At 42.5% G+C, this 24,296-nt stretch overlaps 1 protein-coding gene across 6 annotated transcripts in view; it reads right to left on the bottom strand.

The window, feature by feature from the left end:
• The window catches only part of LTN1 (listerin E3 ubiquitin protein ligase 1), a 234,765-nt gene that overhangs the window by 164,831 nt on the left and 45,638 nt on the right, over nucleotides 1-24,296 (bottom strand). For all 6 annotated transcript variants that reach the window (XM_085880249.1, XM_085880254.1, XM_085880253.1 and 3 more), the window contains 3 exons: nucleotides 23,977-24,196; nucleotides 22,017-22,852; nucleotides 19,020-19,061 (listed from right to left, as the gene is read on the bottom strand). In XM_085880249.1, the coding sequence (XP_085736375.1) occupies nucleotides 19,020-19,061; nucleotides 22,017-22,852; nucleotides 23,977-24,196 (1,098 nt within the window). The remainder of the gene's footprint in view (nucleotides 1-19,019; nucleotides 19,062-22,016; nucleotides 22,853-23,976; nucleotides 24,197-24,296) is intronic.

Raw genomic sequence — 24,296 nt, 5'->3', positions numbered from 1 at the left:
GTCTATTTGTCACAGAAGCATAAATGGTGAAATTTTGGACATCTAACCCCCAAAGCAAACTTGTAAGAATGCTCCAAGCCTGTCCCTCCCCATCTCCTTTTGGGCCCCTCTACTTTTTACATCAGCAAATACATGAAACAATATTTACCCCTCCTTTCCAATATGCTCCAAACACACCTCTTCCATTACCTCTGCTTCCTCCCATCTCCTCACAAACTTCTTTCTCTCTCTCCTATTCTATACCCCTGCCTTCCTTTTCTCAATTCTACATTTACTCAATGTGGACCCCCTGCTTTCACCCCCTGCGATGATGTAATAAAAATAGACGGCAACCTCCTCATCAAAGCTTTCCCATGTATTGGCCAATATTTTTCATCAAATCCAATTAAAATTGTATGAAGTGAAGCAATCAAAAGTTAAGTAATACATGGAAATATATATATATATATATATATATATATATATATATATATATATATATATATATATATATATATATATATATATATATATATATCTCACAGCTTTCATCATCTACAATATATTTAAATTTATATTTGATTTGATTTGACATACCGTACTCTTTACAGAGCATTGGTGCTGCCAAAAGAGTTTTTGGCAAGGGCTATACTGGATGGTTTGCCATTTCCTTGCCAGCGTTGTTTTTCCGTGCTCTATCCATTTAAATGCTGAACTTCAAGCAAGGAAGCAGCATGTACCATTTTTAAATAAAAAAAAATTACCATTTAAAAAAATTATTTCATATGACTCAGAAGGGGTTCAAACGACCGACCTCCCAGACTCAGAAAGGATGCTCTAACCATTATGCCACCAAGTCCAGTTAAGTATATTTACTAAGTAGTTAAGTGCATTGCTTCCTGTTACAGATGAGCAAAAGATATAGGTTTCCTAGATGGTATAATATGAATCTGGCGATTCATGGAGTGTGACAAATGGGTGCTTGACACATATTTCTCATGACTCACGACCTGAGATTGGACATTGTAACTGGAATGGACAATGCCCCCTCCCCCCCAACCCCACACCTCCTCCACATGCCATTGTTGACACATCTTGACCTTTCCCACAACCTCCAAAGTCAGGATTCCCATCGCAAATACTGTACACAGAATGAGTAACATAGCCTCATCATTCCCAAAGAGAACCTCATAACTGAAGCCATATTTTTGGGCATTCAAATAAAATAAAATAAAATAAAAAACAAAGGGAATAAAGAAAACACCGAGAAGTCATTGAAATATAGGGGTGTGGTGAGAGCTGCGTTCTTTATGGATTAACCTTGGCCAAGTACAAACAATGTCATTTCACTACGCCAACACCACTCGAACCATTAAAAGGTTCATTCACCCTCCATCATGCTGGAAATAGAAAATCTATTTATAAAGGCTTACGCACAAAACACAAATGATGTCAGAGGGGTTTCAAAATTGTGGAAAGAATCAAGTCCGAGATGGGGATACGGCGGAAGTAACATTGCCAATACAAGATTACGAGGGTGGTTTAAATTTGACATGGAACTTTGCACAAGGCAGAGTAATGTACAAACATTGAGACATTTTCCAGAGAGTAAAAATTTTATATAATGTCGGTAACGAATACCTGCCATCATGTTTTTAATGCATGTGATTAAAATCAAGATGGCGATGAGCGAGGATAACGTTGAAGCTTACAACAGGCAATGATTAGGCAATTTCAAATGAATTAAAACATCGAGCCTGTTGAAATTTACAATCTATACAGAACGGTGAAGATTGTCTGTGATGGACGTCTGCATTTGAACTTTTCAAAATAGTTGAGAATGGACGGAAAAGCACATAATGAACTTAATGCTGCACAAGAACTGTCCACATCGATCAACAGCACAAGCGTCAAGCAAGTTGAGCATCTCGTTTTGATCTACCAAAGAGTTTCTGCCTGTAATGTCAGTTTAGAAGCGAACATTAGTGCTGCCGGCGTTGAGCCCGTCATTCATGAGAAATTTAAGTTACAGGTTGAAAACAAAACTCCAGATTATGAAAGAACAACCCTCGTAGCAAAAGGCAAAGATAAGTGCGAAACTGCCCTGAGAAATGACAACGGCCTGCCGGGAAATCGTCGACCGTAAGGGCGTCTCAAGGAGAGTGGTGCATGCACCGCATGCATGCCAAGGCCATGGGGTTTCATGAGAAATCAAACACACATTTGTATTTTCCATCTCCACTGGAGAAAGGTCCCACAGACAGTCGCTGGAGGCAATCGCTCCACGCTTCTGCTGCAGATTAGCGCAGCGGCCCACGCACGAGGCTCGGCCATGACCCGGAACGCTCCCACAAAAGGTGTGTGGAGGAGAGGTAAACGTGTACAAAGAAAATATTTTAAAACCCAACAACGGTGGGAATAAAGGCTTCATATCAAATGGAAATTAACCACCGTCATGCTCAAATATGAGATTGAAGCTAAATCAGGCTGTTTATATCATCACGACTGCTTTCCCAAGCATTTTTCAGCCCAAGCCTCATTGGCATTTTCTCATCAAGTTGATGAAGAATCATACATATTTCATCCTTCCCTTAGAAAGCCAGAAAGCCAAAGCCATGTCATGTCATAATGCGGCCGCTGAAAACCAGGTCAGGACCTGAGGCTCAGCAACCTGGAGACAAGCATCCAACATGAGGTTCAATTATTAACCTCAGGTATGTCGTGTTTTAAGAATGATTTTGGACCCTTTTTTGGTCATTACGGAGGACTGTGTGCGGTTATTGAGATCACAACTGCAAAGCATATTGATTCATAAATTTCTCTGGTGGGCATTTACTGTAAACTTGTTCTTTTTTTGGCATTCATCTCATTTCACAACACAATGCAGAGCATGAACTCTAAATGTAAGGTTTTATTCGATTTTTTGGAACCAGGTGCTTCAAAAGATTGTATTTAAAAAAAAAAAAATTAAACACAAAGCATTACAATTTGTTCAAATTCAATGAGAGCATCTGCAAACAATATTTTCTCAGACCAAGAGCAATAATATATTTGAAATTATTCAGAGACAGGTTAAGTAGCCATATACATATTACCTTTATGGGAATGGTGGAATTTGTGATCACCACCACCCCAGGTCTCTCCTGCCTCCCTCTGAAGAGGGTGTGTGTGTGTGTGTGTGTGTGTGTGTGTGTGTGTGTGTGTGTGTGTGTGTGTGTGTGTGTGTGTGTGTGTGTGTGTGTGTGTGTGTGTGTGTGTGTGTGTCATTGGTTGTTATCTCCATAATTCGGGTTTCAGAAGGTGGAACAGAGTCCTCCCAGGTCTCGAAGTATCCACCTCCGTTTCGGTAAGGGATCACGATTCATGGACCAAGCTGTGAAGTTTTCTTGTTCTCAGTTTTGTTCCGACGGCTCTTTTCAGGATCTTCACCGAGCCCCTGACAGCTTCGACCTGTAGTTTGTGTGTGTAAATATTCCCAGGGATGGTTTATATGATCTCCGTAAGGCTCTTCTTTATCATTCCTATTTCTTCAATAATCACTGGAACAATGACACTTCAGTTTCCAGGATCTTTTCACCTCATTTTTGAAGTCATGGTATTTGGTCATTTTCTTGATTTCTGTATTGTTTAGACCAAAATCACTGGGTACTAAAAACTCAATTAGCAATGCCATATTTTCTTCTTTTTTTGTACCTCAGAACTATATCCGTCGCAATGCCGATGTTTTCCATGTTCAACCTCAATGGGATCATCAGGTCGTGTGTGAGTGTTACTTCCTTGTTTTCAGCGATCACTTTTGGTTCGTGGAGAGATTCACTTACCTTGCAGTGATATTCATGTCTCTGCTGGCTGTGAGTCAGAGGTCAATAGACGTCTGGATCGAGCCTGGGGAGTCATGGATTCACTGGATAATGGGGTGGGGCGCTGCCGGTAGCTGTGCGGGAGGACAAAAGTCCGAGTCTTCAGGCCCTTGGTGCTTCCAGTCTTGCTCTATGGATGTGAGCCTTGGACTCTGACCAAGGATCTAAGACAGAGACTTAATTCCTATGGTTCCAGATCTCTTCGGAGAATCCTTGGATATCGCTGGTCGGACTTTGTGTCCAACGAGCGGTTGCTGAGAGAGACTCAAATGAGATTTATTACCTGCATAGTCCGTGAGCATCAGCTGCAGCTGAATGGACATGTGGCTCGTTTTCCTGATGCTGATCCTGCTCACCAGATTCTCTCAGCAAGGGAGCCTCGTGAATGGAGGAGGTCAATGGGCCGACCATGTGCCTCGTGGTTGCAGCAGGTTGATTGGCATCTCAAGGAGATTGGGATGGGCCAGGCATCTGCCTGGGAGATGACCAGACGGAGGCCCCTAGAGTACCGGCGGAAAGTGGACGCAGCGACATGCTGCTCTGGCGCATGCTCCCATTCCTGACCTGACCTTTTGGTTCATGTTTCCATGAGTTTTCTGGGACAGGGATATTGAAGTTTTTGCAGATGTGCTAGTGGATTACTCTGCAAACCCCATAGTGCCTCTGTATGTAAAGCTACTCTAACTTGTGCACAGATGGCTTGTGCTTTCTCTTTCTACCTTGCAGAACCTACACTTGCTTGATTGACTCGGCCCCACCATTTTCTTCAAGACATTCATAAAGTGTCCTTATTCATGGCCATTTATGATAATTTGATCTCCATCCCAGATGAGCTGACCTCTTTTTAGCCATTCCAATGAGCGTTCTTTGTCTATGGCCAGTCCCTCCAACTCTATTTTATATTTCCCTGCTCTTTTATTGTTCGCCAAGTTGGCGGTGTATATCTGTTGATATTTCGCTTTATATATTTTTCTTTTGTCTTTTTTGCAATGTTGGAGCTGCACTGATGCGGTTACGGTATGTTACGTGTGTGTGTGTGTGTGTGTGTGTGTGTGTGTGTGTGTGTGTGTGTGTGTGTGTGTGTGTGTGTGTGTGTGTGTGTGTGTGTGTGTGTGTGTGTGTGTGTGTGTGTGTGTGTGTGTGTGTGTGTGTGTGTGTGTGTGTGTATACACACATGTTGCCGGTTTGGTTTTGTGAATTCTGGCTTGCTGTCTTCGTGTTGGCATACAAATTGGATTCAGTAAGTCAGTTGAACTTTTTACGTACTCAGCCAATCCAACAATTGTCATTCTGTGCACTTGATTGAGCTCCATCAGGCCAATACCTCCTTCTTGTCTTGACATGTACATATCCTGGGATGCATTGATTTTTATCGAGAATTTTGTGGATGGTGCCATTTGTGGCCAATTTATTATTCCACAGCTGCATTGGAATACTGGCATTGCAATTTGGTTGATGGCTTTGATTTCGTTTCTCAGAGCGAGATATGTTTTCAGGATCCACCTCGTTCTATGCAGGTCTTCTTTGGTAATTGGTTTGTGCATTTCGTTTTGATATATTTGGTGGCCCTCTTCTACTCCGAGGTATTTGTATGATGCTTCGTTATCAAGTTCCTGTGTTGTTGTATCTTGGTCGATTTTTATGTTGTCCGTTTTTGTTGGTCGACCTTGCACAGGTGTGCAATTGGCACATTTAGAGGCCAAATGCCATTTGAATGTCGTCGGAGTACCGCTTCTCTAATTTTAGTTATTCTGCCAATCATTTAATGCGAAGACTTTTAAATCATTCATGAACAGTAGATGGGTCACCTTTCCAGTTTCTTTAGACGTTAGGGTGTATCCATGTCCTTGCTCATTAATGAAGTTGCTCAGTGGCTCCAGGGCCAGGGAAAACAGGAAGGGGCAAAAGGCTATCTCCCTGGAAGATTCTGCGATGTATTTTCACTCCTGGTATTTTTATATTTTATTCCGAGTCCTGCAGTATCAATGTGGTATTCAAGAGCTCCAATGCTTTCTCAATGTGTGTGCATGTATGTTATGTTATATGTTTGTATATGTGTTTATATATGTGGTATGTGTATATTAGTGTAAGTAAATCCAATTATTTTACTTACATGTGCACAATATACACCAATGAAACGTTGTTGAAAAACTCTAAGCTCTCATTTTGCTTGCATTTAAGTCCATTTTATGGTTCAGCTCCAGTCAATTATTATAAATTAGTCCAGTGCTGCAAGAGGCCCCACCCGAAGAACTGTCCTCAATGAACAGTGCTCCAAGCTTGTGAAAAAGCCGTCCATCACAATGGATTGGAATGATAAACACAGAGGTGGGCAGCAGAAAGATAGCATCAAACTATTTAACTCTCACCAGAACAGCTCAGGGGGTGGAGGTTCAAAAATAATAACAACTAAAATGTAAGTGCAAAGGAGATTCCAAATTGAAATAGTAAAAGGAGATGGTTCATCGGTGGTCTTATTTTAAAAGGCATAAGATATGGTGCACAACTAAATTTTTTCACGATGTCAGAAAATTTAATCGGCAACGTATAAATATAGAGACTGACTTCGTTAGCGGAGGCATAAAAATTATGCGGTCTATGAACCCAGGTGAAGATATAACAATTCTAATATTATGGGGGTAAACACCAAAAGCCAAAAAGGAAGTTTTGCTCCTACGGAAGCTGGGGATATAACTGGAAGTAAAAGCAGGTAATAAGAAACAGACAGGCAGAAGCATCGCAAACATCCCACGCCTCAATTTCGAGAGTATTTTGGCTGCGGCAGGAAACAAAAAATGTCGGCATGTAACCACAGTAAGCTATGGACCTCAAAACAATCATTGCATTCCATGACTGCCTGTTCTGGCAACGCCCGAATACACCACAATGCAAGGCAAGAAAAAAAAAAAAACTCATGAACAGAAAAAGAAAATTGGAATGCCACAAATAATGGTGCAACAGTGTGAAAAATAATGACCACATAGGTAGGGCAACTTGTAATTTACCATGTAATGATAAACTATTGGTACTCAATTTCGCAATCGACTTCAGGCATCTCAACTCACAATGGAGCTGCTGCTACTACAACTACTATTACGAGAACTACTACCCCAATTATTCCCACTTTTTTGAAGCCAGCGAAAGAAAAAAAAAAATTGGCCCAAGTCTTTCACGAATCGGGTGCCCAGCCTGATGTTCAAATGAAGGTGATATCGGCAGGAATTTTCAAGTTGTTCAAAGTGGCACGAAAGACACCATGGGAGCTTCAATGCCGGCAGAAGGGTCCTCTGGCTCAATGTCCATTGGTTGGACAGCGTGCAGGTTGAGGAATCACCCTGCCTGCGAAACACCAGTTAATATCGAGGTCGAGATTCAAACCCAGGCAAGACCGCTCAAAGTCAAGTACGCAACACTCTTAGCTATCCCATCAGCCTGAGCCAAGAATAACAACACGTTGATAAAAACCATACATATATCATTAATTATAACACAATTATCATATTGATGATGACTGCAAACAGTTTTTTCCCCAGAAAATGAAACCTGAATGTTTTTGCACTTTGTAACCTGCCCTTAAGATAACCTGATAAACGAGGAGAAATAATGAAACAATCCCTCAAACACTAGAAACCTCGAACTTCCAAAACGTTATCTCGACTTCCTACGCTCGGTATGTTGAGAGAAAAATTATGTTTTAAGGCTGAAAATTTCAAATAATTAACAACTCGATGAATGCGACCGCGATCCCTGAAGGCCTACCTATCGACCATTGTGCTGAGCAATCCTAAAGGATGAAGGTATTAGTTACTATATCTCAGCACATGTGCATTATGTGACATCACAGACAATTTTGATATTTTTCCCTATATCAAAGGCAAAGGAGAAAGCCTGGAAAACAAATACCATGAGTAATCAATATACTTCAAGATTTCATCAACACAATACTCCCAAGGAAAAATGTATCAAATTATACAAGTACCGCAACGATAATGATTTATACATATATAAGGCTTTGCTCTGTTTAAAATGGTCTCTTAAGTGTGTGTGGGAAAATAAGATCAGGCTGTTTGGTGTTGCCTTTTGAACCACCAACTCATGAAGTTGGGAACCCAAGTTCAACATCCATCCATCCATCTATTGGGACTAGACTATGTGTAGAACGTTGGTGCTGCCAAAGCAGTCTCCTGGGCTATTGAGCACAAACCTGGACAGGTCCCCACTCCGACACAGGATACCAGCATGCTGGTACTCATTTTGCCCACCTCAGAAGGATGAGAGGCAGACTCAACCCCACCTGGTATTAATTCAACAGCCAAGTGAGATTTGAACTCATGACCCTAGGATCTCAAGCCCACCACCCTAACCATTAAGCCAACACCAGGCTAAAGTTCAATATATATATATATATATATATATATATATATATATATATATATATATATATATATATATATATATATATATATATATATATATATATATATGTATCACACATACATGAACGCACACAACGGAGGTGAATACTTTGAGACCTGGTAGGTCTCCGTTCCACCTCCTAAAACCCACCAATGTGTGGAGATATTAGCCAATCACAGCAACTTGCATGTGTGCGTGCATGCACACATACACTTTACCCGGAAGATAACCTGAAGAGATTCCACTCCAAGGAAACAAAAGCAAGATGTAACAAGTCCCCCCGAAAAAGATAGACTTGAAAACTTTTGGAAAGGAATCTATGAAGACGCAACATAACATAAAAAGGAGACGGGTTGTATTTAAAAATTGGAAAAAAAATAAAAGTAAAAAGCAACACCTTCAGTGCCTTCAGAAAGTATTCACAACCATTCGACTTTTGTCACATTTTGTTGTGTTACAGCCTGAATTTAAAATGGATTAAATTAGAACATTTTTGTCACTGATCCACAAAACACAACCCATAATGACAAAGTGAAAATATGTTAATACAAATTTTTTACAAGTTCATTAAAAATAAAAAAGCTGAAATGTCTTGCATCAATAAGTATTCAACCCCTTTGCTATGATGCTCCAAATTGAGCTCAGGTGCATTCAATTTCCTTTGTTCATCCTTGAGATGTCTCAACAACTTGATTGGAGGACAACTGTGGCCAATTCGATCGATTGGACATGATTTAGAAAGAAACACACCTTTCAAGACAAGGCCCACAGTTGACAGTACATGTTAGAGCAGAAACTCCACCATGAAGTCCAAGGAACTGTCCATAGAACTCTGAGATAGAATTGTGAGGAGGCAGAGATCTGGTGAAGGGAATAAGAATATTTCTAGAGTGTTGAAAGTTCCCAAGAGCACAGTGAGCTCCATCATTAAGAAATGGAAAGCATATGGAACTACCCAGACTCTTCCTATAGCTGGCCATCTGACCGAACTGAGCAACCAGGCAAGAAGAACCTTGGTCAGGGAGGTGACCAAGAACCTAATGACCACTCTGACAAAACTACAGAGTTCCTTGGCTGAGATGGGAGAACCTGCTGGAAGGACAACAGTCTCTGCAGCACTTCACAAATCTACACTTTATGAGAGAGTGGCCAAACATGCCATTCCTGAGAAAAAGGCACATGACAGCATGCCTGGAGTTTGCAAAAAAATGTCAAAGACTCTGAGAGCATGAGGTAAAAGATTCTGTGGTCTGATGAGACAAAAATTGAACTGTTTGGCCTGAATGCGAAGCGTTAAGTCTGGCAGAAACTGAGCACACCTCATCACCAATCTAACACCATCCCTCCCGTGAAGCATGGTGGTGGCAGCATCATGCGATGGGGATGCTTTTCAGTGGCAAGGACAGGGAGTCTTGTAAGGATAGAGGGAGCAATGAATGAAGCCAAATACAGGAAAATCATTGAGATCCTGCTTCAGAGTGCAAAAGACTGTAGACTGTGCTGAAGATTTACATTCAAACAGGACAATGACCCCAAGCATACAGTAAAAGCAACATTGGAATGGCTTTAGAAAAAGACCATGAAAGTCCTTGAGTGGCCCAGCCAAAACCCAGACTTGAACTCCATTGAGAATCTGTGGAAAGACTTGCAGTTCACCGATGCTCCGCATCCAACTTGACAGAGCTTGAGCAAATCTGCAAGGAAGAATGGGAGAAAACCCCCAAATCCAGATGTGCAAAGCTGACACAGACATACCCAAGAACACTTGAAGCTTTAATCGCTGCCAAAGGTGCTTCCACCAAGTATTCGCTGCCAAAGGTGCTTCCACCAAGTACTCAGGGGGTTTAATCCATACTGATGCAAAATATTTCAGCTTTAGATTTTGAATTAATTTGAAAAAATTTCCAAAAACATGTTTTCACTTTGTCATTATAGGGTATTTTGTACAGATAGGTGACAATTTTTTTTTTTAATTTAATCCATTTAAAATTCAATCTGTAACAACAAAATGTGACAAAAGTTGAGGGGAGTGAATACTTTCTGAAGGCATTGAAGGTAACAGTTTCCAGTGATTTTGGTCTAAACAATGCAGAAATCAAGAAAATGACCAAATATCAAGACCTCAAAAATGAAGTGAAAAAAACCTGGAATCTGAAGAGCACCAACATTGTACCAGTGATCATTGGAGCAAGAGGAATGATGAAGAACCTCACAGAGATCTTTAAAAACATCCTGGGAATATTAATACAAACAAACTGCAGTTGGAAGCTGCCTGGGGCTCAGTATGGCTGCTCTGTACTATGGCTGGAAATATGGCTGCTCTGTACAAAATAATGTGTCTTCGATTGACATTATACTTAACCGAAAAAGAGAAACTATCGTTTAGTTCAAAATAATCACAAAAACCCGGCAAACACACAACGTTTTTAGCACAAGTTTAAGGTTTTTACAACATTTCGACAGTGTTGGTGTTTTTGTGTTGCCCCGGTCAGTTCTGCTCGAACAGGCCCGCGACATAGAAACAGCTGATCGATCTCCCATGAGCGACCCTGAGATCCCTCACATCTACGATGTTGTGCTCTTGTCTAAGTGGAGCCAGGACCGCGCAGTCTTCCATAATGTGTTTTCTTGTGTGTGGGGTGGCCTGGCAGAGGTTGCAGGCATCGTCAGTGATGTGGTCGAGTCTGTGTGTTGTCGTGTAAGATCTGTGGGTGGTGTCCACAGCGGAGGCATGCAAGGTGAACACAATCGGACATGGAGAGTAGTTGGTCCGTGTCATGGATGGGTGGGGGTTTATTGCCCAGGAACTGTTTGGGACTAGTTTGTTGATTGCGTTTATGGTGACGTAGGTGTGGATGTGTTTCTTGTCATTCCTGCTGTTCAATGAGGGGATGTTTTCTGAGTATGTCACTGCATTGTATTTGTGGTGTCACTTTAATGCATTTCAGGGCCTGTGGGTGTTTGTACTTGTCGTGGCAAGGGTGATTGGGGTTGGCACTTGCCGTTGCAAGGAACTGTGCCCCTCTCATATCCAAGTAGTCTGATTTTTTTTGCACTTTTACCTCTTTGTGGAGGTGCTCGGTGGGTGTTGTTAATGTGTAACCTTTGATGATGTGAAGGGCTTTGTTTTGTATGGTCTGTCGGGTGTTGAGATGTGTTTGATCGGCTGGAGGCCCAAGATGAGCTGGCGTAGTTAATGACTGATCTAATGTTCTGAAGTATATTAATGATATTGTTTCTTTGGGGTATCCGAAGTCGGTGCCTGTGGGTGCACCAAGTGTGTTTGCGACATTGTAAAATTGTTTGCTGGAACACAGCAACACTGTGCAGCAATAACGTTTACTTCTTTAAACCAACACAATTATTTTTTTTCATCCAGTAATATTTTGTTGGAGACAAGATCTTGAAAGGACATGATAGGGTGTCAAAAAATATTGGTATCTGAAAATCCTGAGGGGGGGGGGGGTTTCGGTATCTGGCCCATGACCTTTTAAGGTGACAGTTTATAGCTGGGCCAAGATTCAAACCCAGGCGAGACAACTTGGAGGAAAATGTGCACATTTCCAGGCTCCTACCAGCCCAGCAAAGAGCCTTAAATCAACACAAAATAAATAAAATCATAAAATTACCTTCAGACCAAGTGCAAAAATGGAAGAGTTCACTAAAAAGTTTGTTGTTAACTTGGTGAACCTGCCACTTACATTCATCAAATGGTATTGAAGAAGTCAAAAGTTTTTCACATAAACATTACGTTGAAAAGCACTGGCATTTGTGCCGAGTTTTCCCTCAGTTTCCAGCCACGTTATGCATTTTCTCCATTTGTGCCTGAGTTTGCCAATGTTTAAGGCTCTGAAAAGTTTTATAAGGGATAATTTCCTTGACCCCCACCTTCCCCATCAATAAAAAATCACAGAAAGATGCTGTAGCTTGCTGAAATATTTTTATGGCAATAGATTTTACGAACTATCATGAATCTGGTCAGGATAAACCTCGGTATGCTTGCTAATCGAGACACAGAATCCTGTAGAATGAAAAGAAAACCACAGAAATTGACATCCAGATTGGAGAAGATAAGTGCAGAATATATATTTTTTAATCAACTGCAGTTACACTGCAGATAGAAAGTCCACACCACTTTCCAAATTTTTCACCTTTTGTTGCCTTACAGCCTGGAATTAAACTGCATTAAATCAGACTTTTTGCATCTTTATTTACACATCGTAACCTACAACTTCCAAGTGGAAACAAATTCTATAAATTTCAGAAAATTAATTAAAAATACAAAACTGGAATATCTTGGTAGGATAAGTGTACACCCCCCCCCCCCCCCACTCCCTGAGTTAATACTTGGTGGAAGCACCTTTGACAGTAATTACAACTGTGAGTCTGTTGGGATAGGTCTCTACCAACTTTGTACACCTTGATTGGGCAATATTTTCCCATTCTTCTGTTCCATCGGTCCATCTATTGGGACCATACTCTGTGCAGAGCGTTGGTGCTGCCTAAGGCCTAAGTCACATTTGCTCTACGGCGAGGATACGGCGGCCATACACCCTCTGAATTGACAGAAACGTGCGGCGGCCGCAGAGTTTCTGCGTTGGCCTCAGGGTGGCCCTACGCCATTTGGCTATATTTTACAGGCCGTAGGGGTCGCCGTGGAATTATAGCGTGGAGTTATAACTTTTTTCATTTCTACGTTCGCCGTAGCAATTCGACAAGCCGAAAAAAAAAATTAACCCACTCGTTACCGTCCGTCTGGCCGCACGCTCACCTTAGGGCCCCCCTGCGGTCGCCTTGCGGGCACCTTGAGGCTACCTTGCGTCTGCCTTGAAAATTCTATGGCCACCACAGGGCCCTCTTAAGGTCACCGTGCGACATCAAATCAAAGACCGGACGGCAACCCCACGTTTTCGGTCTCCACAATTTCTAAATGCGCCGTGCGGCTCGCCGAAAAATAAAAACATATGTAACTGCTACATTTTGTGACTGTGGAAATACTGTGGCCGCCGTATAATTGCTAGTGGCCGTAGATTTTGGAGACCCCACGGCCGCCGTGGCAAATGTGACTTAGGCCGAAGCAGTCTCTTTGGCTATTGGGCCCAATCCTGGACAGGTCCCCACTCCGACACAGGATACCAGCAAGCTGGCACTCATTTTGCCGACCTCGGAAGGATGACAGATTCAACCGCACCTGGTATTAATTCAACAGAAAAGGGAGATTTGAACTCAGGATCCTCGGAGCCCAAGCCCACCACCCTAAACATTAAGCAAACACCAAGCATATTCTTCTGTTTAAGCTCAGTCATGTAGCATGGGGAGCGTTGATGGACAACAATCTTCAAGTCATGCCACAGATTTTCGAATGGATTTAGGTTGGGGCTCTGACTGGGCCACTCAAGGACATTTATCTTTTTGTTCCCAAGCCACTCCAGTGTAGCTTTGTCTGTGTGCTTCAGGCCATTGTCATGCTGAAAGGTGAACTGCCGTCCCAATTTCAGCTTTCTTGCAGAGGGCAGCAGGTTTTCCTCGAGCAATTTTCTGTATTTTGTTCCATACATTTTCCCTTCTATCCTGACAAGTGCCTCAGTCCCCAGTCCCTGCTGATTGGAAACATCTCCATGACATGATGCTGCTACCACCATGCTTTACAGTCAGGATGGTGTTCTTTGGGTGATGTGTTGTGTTGAGTTTGCACCAAACATAACGTTTTACATTTAGGCCAAAAAGTTCCATTTTGGTTTTGTCAGACCATAAAACTTTTTGCCACCATGGCTTCAGAATCTCCGGAGTGGTTTTTTTCAAGATGAGTGGTTTTTTTCAAGGACTCAAGATGGGCTTCTTTGAGTAATGGCTTCCTTCTTGCCACCCTACCATACAGGAAGCCTTGTGGAGTGCTTGGGATATTTGTTGTCACATGCACACAGTGACCAGTCTTTACCATAAAGCCATGTAGCTCTTTCAAAGTTGTCATTGGCCTCTTGGTGGCCTCTCTGATCAGTCTCCTCCTTGCTTGGTCATCCAGTTTGGAGGCGTGGCCTGATCTTGGTAGGGTATTGGTGGTACCACACGCCTTCAACATCTTAATGATTGTCTTGACTGTGCTACAAGGGATTTTCAAGGCCTTTGAAATATTTTTATACCCATCCCCTGATCTGTGCCTTTCCACATCTTTATCCTGGAGGTATTTTGAAAGCTCCTTTTGGTTGAAACTTTACTGTGGAATGCACTACCGAGCAGAGGAAACCTACAAGAACAGCTTATTTTATTCTGAAAAAAATCAGAATCACTACTATTTAACACACGTGAAAGTCAATTAACTTGGTGTGTGATTTTGAAGGTGATTGGTTACACCTGAGCAAATTTACAATTCCTATTTTATAAGGGATATTTTTAATTACTTTTCGGATCCTGGTGTTGGCGCAGTGGTTAGGGCAGCGGCTTGGGATCCAAGAGGTCCTGAGTTCAAGCCCCGTTGGGCCACTGAATTAATACACCAGGGGGTTGACTCAGCCTGTCATCCTTCCGAGGTCGGTGAAATGAGTACCAGTATACTGGGCCGGTGTATACCCCGGTTAAAATAGGTGTACCTTATCCCTGTGTCGTAAGAGGCGACCAGGGTTGCGTCAGGAAGGGCATCCGGCGTAAAACATGTGCCAAATCACTATGCGGATCATACGGATGATCCGCTGTGGCGACCCCTCACGGGAGCAGCCGAAAGAAGAAGAAGAGGAGAAGATTTTTAATTACTTTTCTGAAATTTGTAGAATTTGATTTCCATTTGGAAGTTGTGGGTTACGATGTGTAAATAAAGGTGGAAAAAGTCTGATTTAATGCAATTTAATTCCAGGCTATAAGGCAACAATTGGTGAAAATTTTGAAAGGGGGGGGTAGACTTTCTATGGGCACTGTATCCAGCAAGTTTCCTGATGAAAAGTGCTGTATTTTTGCTCTGATGGTTTCAGCATTTTCGAGAAGACCATTTGACGCCAGTCAGCATCGATGAACTGGTGAAGGGCCGCACCCACTGTGACTTCATATGCGTCTACCATCAGGCTTGTTGGCACATTTTGCTTCGGATGAATCAGGAGCGAGGCAATGACCAGTGTGTCTTTGATGGTGTGGAAGGCTGACAAGGTTGGCTCCGACCATTGGAACACTTCAGGGTGCTTACCTGTTGTGAGCAACTTGTTCAGCGGCTGCATTGTTATGTCTGTGTTTGGAATAAATAAGATGGTAAAAGTTGATGAGGCTGAAAAACTCTCACAGTACGTGTTGAAATCTCAAATAATCTGCATCTTCTCCTCCAGCAAACGGATGCCTGAGCTGTTAACATAGTGTGGCTGAGGAAATTCAACGCCGGAATATGGAATATGCACTTTATGGGATGATGATGATGCTGAAGTCCTGCAAACAGGTGAAGAGGAAACGGAGATGTTTCTGATATTTTTCTGTGGTTGCATTTCTGTGGTTGTAACAGAAAGGTAATCCCTGGACTGGATCACCTGATCGACAAAACGTTGAAAGATTTGCCTGGCATTGCACAGGCCAAACGGAATCTGGAGGAATTCGAACAGGCCGAAAGGAATGGTGACTGCTGGCTTCGGGATGTCATCTGCATCCATGGGAATCTGAAGGTATGCACGAATGATGCGATTGGTCGAAGGTGGCGAGGCAGTCACCGAGAATCTGCTGCATATAATGCATTAGTTGATTGGGTTTTTGATCTCCTAAATCCTCAGCTGTAAGAAGTTGTTGAAAGTGGCGGTGCTCAGAGGCAGCCTTGTGCTTTATGAGCGCAGTCTTCAAAGTCGTTTAGCGTTAATTGGAGGTTGTAGTGAAATATCTCTCACCTCCGTCACATACTTTGGTGACGAGGAGCCAACAATGTATATTAAACCGTGTCAACTCGGTAGTAATATTTCGGGTGTTGAATTAGGCTTTGACTTGCGTAAACTGCAGCTGAGTTTTGTTTTGCCAAAATGACGGCAGCTTTATTGAAACAGTTGCCACTGATAAAGACTGGCTGTTCGTTCCCAGCACCTGGTTGCGCACTTGCAAATGCTTTTCCATCCATTTGGATCACGTCGGAGTCACCAATTTAGCGTGAAAGAAAAGACATCCGAGACGTTCGGATTTCGAGCCCAGTCTTTATTGAACTGCAACCGTAACACTTCTTAAAAAACCCCTGCCAGGAAACCCATACTGGAAATCCCCCGATAGAGTCGTGTCAAAACGACCACAGAAGTCAAGTGAGTCGACGGTTCCAGGTCAGATCGCAGCCTTTTATATCCGCTTTCATAGCCATTGGAACAACTGAGCCACCCAAGCTCTGCGACGATGGGCGACCACATGACCGATCTAATCAGGCCAAGCAAACCTGATGGTCACATGACGTGAGCTTTTCCCACACCAATTGACCTTCAACAGGACTTATTAAAAACCACCAGATGAAGCTATCAGACAGGCAGAATTCACCAAAGACAAAGTATATTCGAAAGAAATGGCATGGGGTAAAGTAACAAGAGAAGCAATCAGAAGAAGTAATTAATAAAGAAACCCCTTACCATCTGACCGATACGCACCCACGGTTACAACGAACCATGAAGATGCCCTAATTATGCTATGCCCTTCGGGGCCAATCGATCACACAAGATACATACATCGGGGTTTGATAGGACAGAAAGAAAGTTGCAGGCAACCCCATTAAAGCTTGACAGACAGGTCCGGTCCAATTGCTCTGACAGGATGAACATCCCACAGCCACGGAGAGGGGAAGGGGAGGCGTGGCTCCAGCTGTGAGGGGCATCGGGCTTTTCAACCAGCTTTCTAGCGCAGCCGTCCGTGCCAAGGTCAAGGTGATCTCGACTCTCCCATCCCACTCCAGAATCAAACGTCTTTTATGCCCTTCGAGTGCATGCGTCATCCATGACGTGCCACATCACTCCCCTCTCTCTTACCATCGGCACTGCTTGTCCTAGTGGATGGGAGGACTCTGCCGTGAACTCTCACCCCTGAGTCCTCTAGGGTAATTCAGACCCGGAAGGCGCCCAGGCCATTTTCCCGCCAAAACTGCCGCATCCTGGCCTAATAGAGGCTCAAAATAAACAATTTAAGACAGATCCAAAGGGGAAAAAAAACATCAATAAACGGGGACAAACAGGTTGATAATAAGTATAGGTAGACGTCGTTTAACTATAGGAAATAGCGACATTGCTCAGATCACATGTAATTACTTCACACTTATTCCAAAACACTCAAGAAGGAAATATCTGCTCTATTTTACGCAATAGAAAACCGACTCCCTATGGGAGCAGCAGGTAGGGTCATGTTATTATCCTCTCTGGGGAATATTGTATATAGATTACAGTAGATCCAGATTAGATCCGTTCGGGACGCGTTAAGCATATGATGCCTCAAGAAAGTCAGGTTTCCTCCCTTTCAGTCTAGTCATCTAGTGTTAAAAAGCAGCAGTGACTGGTTCAAAAGGTAATCATACGTGTTTGTGGTTCATAATATTTTTTACTTCTGGTAGAGGTGCCCCACAAAATGTCACGAAAAGCTATTTCTACATGCTAACACAGCATTTGTCCAAGGAGGAAAAACCCCTTAGGGAGGTGAGCAAATGAAGTCACCATACCCTTCATCGTGCGACCCTTAGTCGACCTGTCAAGTTTGGTTGAGATTGGAGAAGTAACGACCGAATGTGTCATGGTCAGACAGCCAGACACCAAATTACGTATTTTAGTATGATTATTAACCCCTGGGGAGCCATTTCCACGACAACAGTTTTGAAAAATGGATAGAGTGCTGGCACGGGTGATTGAGTCGTAAGCTTCCTTTGAAGGCCAAAATTTACATCAAATAACTTCCCGATTTTGACACATTCCAAAAGTCCTGAAATTTTCCACTTGAGTCTTGAAGGAGAAGAACATTATGACATGAACAAATCATTGCAAGACATGGCAGTCAAACCTCTGCCATTTGGAAGGAGGCTGCCCCAAGCCACTTAAACTACCTCGTTTGTAAAAAATAAAAAAATAAATTAAAAATCAAATAGTTGCAAAATGTTTAAAAACAAACAAACAAAAAAAAAAACATCATCGTTCAACCAAGTAAATTCAGGGAAATATACTTTTCCTTTTGAGAATGGCCAATACAATATTAGACTTAACTCTTGCGTCCTATTGCAATCAATCAAGTTTCTCTTTGCCAATATCTAAAATATTTACATTGCCACGTCCTGCTGTACTCGCTGTTTGGATTTACAACAGAGGAAAAACAAAGCACTCTGCACTAAACACAAACCAGGCAAATGGGTTTTTTTTACGCCAAGAATGAGAGCAGCACGCCGGGAAGCGGAAAGGGGATGGGGTATCTAATCGGCCAAAGTAGAGACGTCGAGAAATGCGAACGGCTGGAGGGAGGGAGAGCAACGGAGAATGCGGGAATGTGCGAGGTTAACGAGTGGTTTTCAAGGGAAGGCAGCGGAATATGAAAGCAGAAAAGGATAGTGGATAAAGAGATGCAGCTGCGATAAAACCGATGCGAGAAAAAAAAAATAAAAAGAGGCCAACAATGTTGTGGAGACGAAAGAGGGAAGAGAAAGAACAAAGAAAAACTCTGAAATAAGAAGCATGTGCCATCGTACCAAGTGTCAAAACAATTAGCGATTACATGATCATGCACGGTGTCGTTGGGGAGGCAAAAACAATTGGAAACTTTCCAAAACGGTGTCAGGGCATAGAGCCAACATATATTCCTTACCTTTTGAATAAGGAGTGTCAGAATGGAGCACCCACATCGTAACTGTGGAGAAACAGGCGTGGGGAGCAAATTAATCACATGCCATTATTCACACAGGGAGAGAACTCCCAGGAGATCATTCCAACACTTGCTTCACAAAGTATAATGGATTGGGGTCAATCGACTGCTTAATAGGGAAGAAGGGAAGTTGTGGTGGGGGCGGGAGGGGCACATTCTTTGACGTTAATTCAAGGCACATGCATGCAAGAATGAAATGGCTTGTGAAAAAACTGAACAGAGGAACAAGCTAATTTACAAATATGACACATGAACATCTCAATCATGATTATTGTTCTGTTATCTTTCCAAAAAAAAATCCTATTTTGGAAGCAAAGGTGAAGATCAGGCTCAAACGGGATGAACAGAGGGCAGGCAAGGTTGGTGGGAAGCCGGAAGACACGGGCAAGAATAATGACAGTAGAAAAAGAGCACAAAAAGGTGTGATTCATGACAGGAGATAGTGGTGAGCCAATAAACTGATTTGCCGTGGGGAAAGAAGAGATTGGGTTGACCTGAAGAAAGACATGCCCACAAGAATAAAGTTAATGGAAAAAACACATCCAAGATGAGCAGATGCTCAATACAACCGAGGATGAGGATGAGAGATTTGGTGAAAAACAGTCGAAAAAAAATGTAACTCTGACTATTTTCAAAAGTCCTTTGAGAGTTTGCTTAAAGAATGGACAAGTATACACCAAGCAGGGTAAAGATGAGGAATTTTTTTCTCAGTTGAAACTCTCGTTCCAAGATGTGATCCAAGAGTTTTGATATTTACCAGATAAGCACACAGACATAGGAAACTCCAGGCACATGGTGATTATCACCCGAAAAGAGAAACAAATGGGCCCATCAAGGGTAAATGGAAAGATAGATATTGCAGAGCAAAAAGAGAAATGGTCTAAAAGCTGTCGTCTCAAGAAACAATAACTTTATTTCACAAGGTGCAAAATATGTCTAGGTAGAAGGCTTTGACCTCCTGTTTGCGGTTCAAAGCCTCCATTCATTATTCCCAAAGGAAAAAAATAACACGACCGTGGTCGAGTTACGAGGATGAAAGTGAAACCGATGTTTTGTGATCAGGGAATTAGAAGAAAAAAAAATGACTGTCGGTTTCAATTATGGATTCCATGAATTTTGAGTGCAGAAAGGAGGCCGACAAATCTGTAATCAAGTGGATCATTTGACATTTAATACCTTTCAAGCGCAAGGAAGGCAGAGGAGAGGAGAGGAGAGGAGAGGAGAGGAGAGGAGAGGAGAGGAGAGAGAGATCAGTTCAGAGAATAAGAGCAGAAGAGACTTTCAATAAAAGAGTGCAATCGTTATTTTTTGAGGAAGAACCGTGATAACTTGATGTCAGGAATACAACAGAGAAGAAAACATGAGAAGGAAGGAGGTTGGAGAAAGAGGAGATCAGAAATGAGATGAAAGATGATAGAGATTTGAAGAATTCATGAAACTTCAACTGCATTCCAAAAACAACAATTGCTTCAAAGATGGCATAATGGAGGTTGGTCCAGTTGGCTTGAACAAATTTCCACATTGGTACTTGAACAGCACTCTGCATAAAGCAAATGAAATTTAAGCCTTTTATACAAGATAGGATCAAACATTCCAGAAGATCAAGAAAAGAGCAAGAGTATGAAAGTTGGACGTGCAACCAGACACAAAAGAAAAGATGTACGATTTGCACAGTCAAAATGAAATCTAAGTGAGGACAGCAAGCTCACAAAAGTATAATCTGCTGCATGATGGTTGGAGATCAATATTCCAAACCCTGGCCAGCAAGTGCGAAGGCAGTTAACATTGCAACCAGGACGAGAGAGCTGCATGGCTGGAGAGGAAGCAATCCATCGTCCCAGACAGCATCATCAGAGTGAGGATAATGGAAACGCACATGTAAGAACTGTATGTGCATGCAGCGTAAAACCAAAAGTGTTCAAAGATGTCAGGAGAGAACATGGTGGAACAACCAGAGCTATCGTGTACAGCCTGTGGCTGCTGGTTGCATCATTTTCTGGGGGCGCGGTTGTGCCACCGATGCACTGCCATCCATTATCAGTACACTGGTACTCGTTTGGCTGACCTTGGAAGGATGACAGGATGAGTCACAGCCAACCCGGTGTCGAGTGAACGGCCGACAGGGGCTCAAACTCAGGACCCTAAGATCTTAAGCCAGCCACTTTAACCGTTAAGCTAACACCAGGCTTGGAACAACCATGAAGAAGAGCGTTACCGTTATGGATACGAATGTCATCACCCCATGGACGTGAACGAGAAATGCACCAGAAAAATGGATTCAAGCGAGGAGCGTGTTGGCCTTCGTTGGGCACATCGCGAGCGGATTGGATTGAAAAAGTCCTGAAAACATTGTCGATAACATAATTTACCCTCACGTCACTAGCTGTCTGTGGTTAATCAAAATGCAAAAATCATTCTTGTCATTAACAGTTCTACCTGGTCAGCAGTTATTTAGTGTAACTAAGCGATGCAACTTTCATGCAGCAACTGCTTGATCTACATGGTTATTGCAGTTTTTATTTCCATTTCCGCAAGGTGAATGCCACCACCCACCACAGTGTACCCACAATCCACGATGCACCTTCCTATTCATTTCCAGATGCAGTATTCGGCGTCAAACCGGCACGAACATGCAGCGAGCGCTGTATGAAACCAACATTGCGTGAAATTTTGGACAGAGTTATTGTGGAACCAGAGAAGGCAATGCCGACATCAGATTTTGGTTTTGATTCAATTCAACATGTGGGTGTGATCAAATTTGGGGAAGGGGGTGGGCGGGCAACGTTTCCAAATGGCAATTATTCGGTCAAAGCAACACAGAACAGTGAAGGAGAATCAAAATGTAAAAAAAAGAAAGATAGAAAAAGAGAAGGATGGCGATGACGAAGATGAGAATGAAAAGGAAATCAGTTGTTTTTTAAAGAAGAGGAAAAGCCATACCTCTGCCACAGCTTCAAGCAGAGCACAGAGTTGAGGTACAGAAGATCTCTTCTCCAACACGCACAGCATTAGTTCTGCTAGCCAAGGCCTCCCACTGGCAAGCAATGGGTCCTGTAGCCACGGAAGAAGATGCTGTCGTGCAAACATCTCCCATGGTGTATCGGATTCTCCCAGCATTTCTACCACATCGTCTTTGAACGTTTCCGTGTTCCCTGTGGGACTTTCTCCGGTTGCAATTTGCCCCCATTCTCCCATTTTGTTTTGTTCCATCTCAACGTTTTCTGACTCCAACAAAATTAATCTGGCCTCTGAACGTCTCTTCCTCTCTTCATCGTCGACATGCATATCCTCAAGGTTCCTTTTCTCTTTGGCACCAGAGTGAATAAAGCTTTGATCATCATTACTCTTCTTGCTATTATCGATGATCACTCTTTCTTTATCAACAGGCAATTCCTTAACTGCGTTCTGTTCCTCCTCTTTTTCCATACCACCCTTCCATGTATTTTCCACATTCTTCTGTGCCACCTTCTCATTGTACTCAACAGCAACGTTCTGTGCAAAAGAACTGCTTTTCACGTGCTCATTTTCCCAACTGCAAATAATTGCAAACATGCCATCCGTAGGGAACAGCGAGATGAGGACAGTCAGGAAATGCAGGCAGCTTTGCTGTGCTCGGACAAATGGGAGAGTTATGCGAGCAAGGCGGCACGCTAGACCAGCCGCATGGGCCACAACAGCTTCATCCAGGACAGGATATTCTGTAGATCCACCACTGGAAAGCGATTGGGCCTCTTTGGCCTCAGAAAGTACATTGGTGTGGAGTACAGTTCCTGCAACTGAAAATAATGGGATCACAGTGAGCGACAGGGCCTGCATGCACTCTCCACGTCGCTGATAAGCTTAGCTTACCACAAATACATCCATATACAATATTATCAAAATACAACAAATTTTCAAAAATCAAAATGTTGACATTGGTTTGCTAACAACTGTGAGAGGAAAAGCAAAAGGTGAAGCGACTTTTCAGGCATGAGCCACTCTTCAAAGCGAGAGCCCTAACTTGCTTTAAAAGAAGGGCTCATACCCAAAACTTTATATGACCTTTATTCTCGTGGGGGTTAGCATACCTGTGTCAAAATTTAGTTGAGAAAATGTTGGCCTTGTATTTTCTGCAGATGCGGATTGACTCATATAAGGACTCGTTTTATGTTGCATGTATTATTAAAATCGCCAGATGCATCATATCACTTTCCACAAGCTACTGCTTCCAAGTATTTGTGAATATATTACTTCAAAAGTCTACTACAGTGAACACACACACGTCTCTGTACTTGTGCTGCCTTTATCTCATTTGTTCCAAAATGAGAAAGCTCAATGCAAAGTATTCATCAGTACCTGCTTCGAATGAACAAAGGTATGATGGAGTCGGTGGCATTCTCCTGTGTGCATAGCTATCCTTGAATTAAAGAAGCAAACAACATGCAACAGTCATCTAGTGGTAATAATCTAGTGGTAATCGAATGGGAGTGGTAATAGTAATAGTCAACTCGTGGTGAGGACACTAGACTAGCATCCCAGAGGGAAGGGGTTCAAATCCAATTGAAGGTAAAAGCATTCAAGATTTTAGATTACAACCTTATGGTAACTGAACTAGTTTCAGAAGAATTAACATGCTGCTATAAGATGACAGGTAAAACACCAGTTGGCACAATATTCCTATCCCACCTGGTCTGGTTTATGTGTGATGCCAGTCCAAACTTTGTTTGCGGTTTACACAATGCCATCGGGGAAACTTGGGGTGGGTATTAAAATGTCTCCTATAAAAAGGTGGTATCATCCAAAATTTGCCAAACCAAATGGGGAGGAGGTGGGGTGGCATGGCGAGCGGGGTGGGGGACAATACACATAAAGAGAATTGTACAATATTAAATATAAATTGCATCTCAAAAGGTGTATCAACCTGTCATTTCAGCAGAGTGGATATGTCGATCTGTCTTTTTGGTGCATACCAACAGTCGCTCTTCTGTTTCAGCAAGCTCAAAGTGAACATGGGAGACCTTTGTACGCTGTGCAGCTATAAATGATCTCCCAACTGCTGAGGAATCACTTGGAGCTATGACATTGGAGCTGAAAGCAGCCAACAATTGAGAAACCCCTTCAGGACCACCATTTCCTACCACCTGAAAAAGATAATTGCTATCATAAACAAAACAATCATCATAATTACCACAAGGATATTCACTGAGGCCATGACAGCTTTATTAGGATTAAGACATCATT

The sequence above is a fragment of the Eptatretus burgeri genome, chromosome 1 (assembly GCF_056783735.1).
Source record: "Eptatretus burgeri isolate ZD-2024b chromosome 1, Ebu_testis_v1, whole genome shotgun sequence".
Taxonomy (NCBI): Eukaryota; Metazoa; Chordata; class Myxini; order Myxiniformes; family Myxinidae; genus Eptatretus; species Eptatretus burgeri.
This window is presented reverse-complemented; position numbering and strand designations above follow the sequence as displayed.